This window comes from Cystoisospora suis (genome assembly GCF_002600585.1).
Source record: "Cystoisospora suis strain Wien I chromosome Unknown contig_5680, whole genome shotgun sequence".
Taxonomy (NCBI): Eukaryota; Apicomplexa; class Conoidasida; order Eucoccidiorida; family Sarcocystidae; genus Cystoisospora; species Cystoisospora suis.
Window position 1 is genome coordinate 1,438 of NW_027158470.1, and position 318 is coordinate 1,755.

Below are 318 nucleotides of genomic sequence, written 5' to 3' on the forward strand. Positions count from 1 at the left end.
TACAGCGCCGGCAGCCGCGCCGAAACGAAGCTGTCCCACTGATACTCCAGCGCCACCGACACATCTCAAAGTGTTGAGAGGCACCCCTGGAACACCCAGAAGGCACCGCGACCCCCGGATCACGCCTAATACGCACAAAGTATCCGATTACAGAGGGAGGAGATCCGACAGTTCAGAGAGTTGTCCTTCTAAACAAACAACACACACGAGGAAACCGGTCCAGCGGTAGACGAGTCGCCAATTAAGGAAGTGGTCCTTCCGAACAAGCACAACACACACGCAGGAACGACTGTCAGCGGTAGGTTATTCGACAATGCA

At 55.0% G+C, this 318-nt stretch overlaps 1 protein-coding gene across 1 annotated transcript; it reads right to left on the reverse strand.

The window, feature by feature from the left end:
• Nucleotides 1-308, reverse strand: CSUI_009479 (uncharacterized protein; the record flags this gene model as incomplete). The annotated part of the gene is made up of 1 exon (XM_068069595.1): nt 1-308. A coding segment is annotated over one exon (120 nt), but the record flags the coding sequence as incomplete, so codon positions are not given.
• Between the last annotated feature and the right edge of the window lie 10 nt (nt 309-318).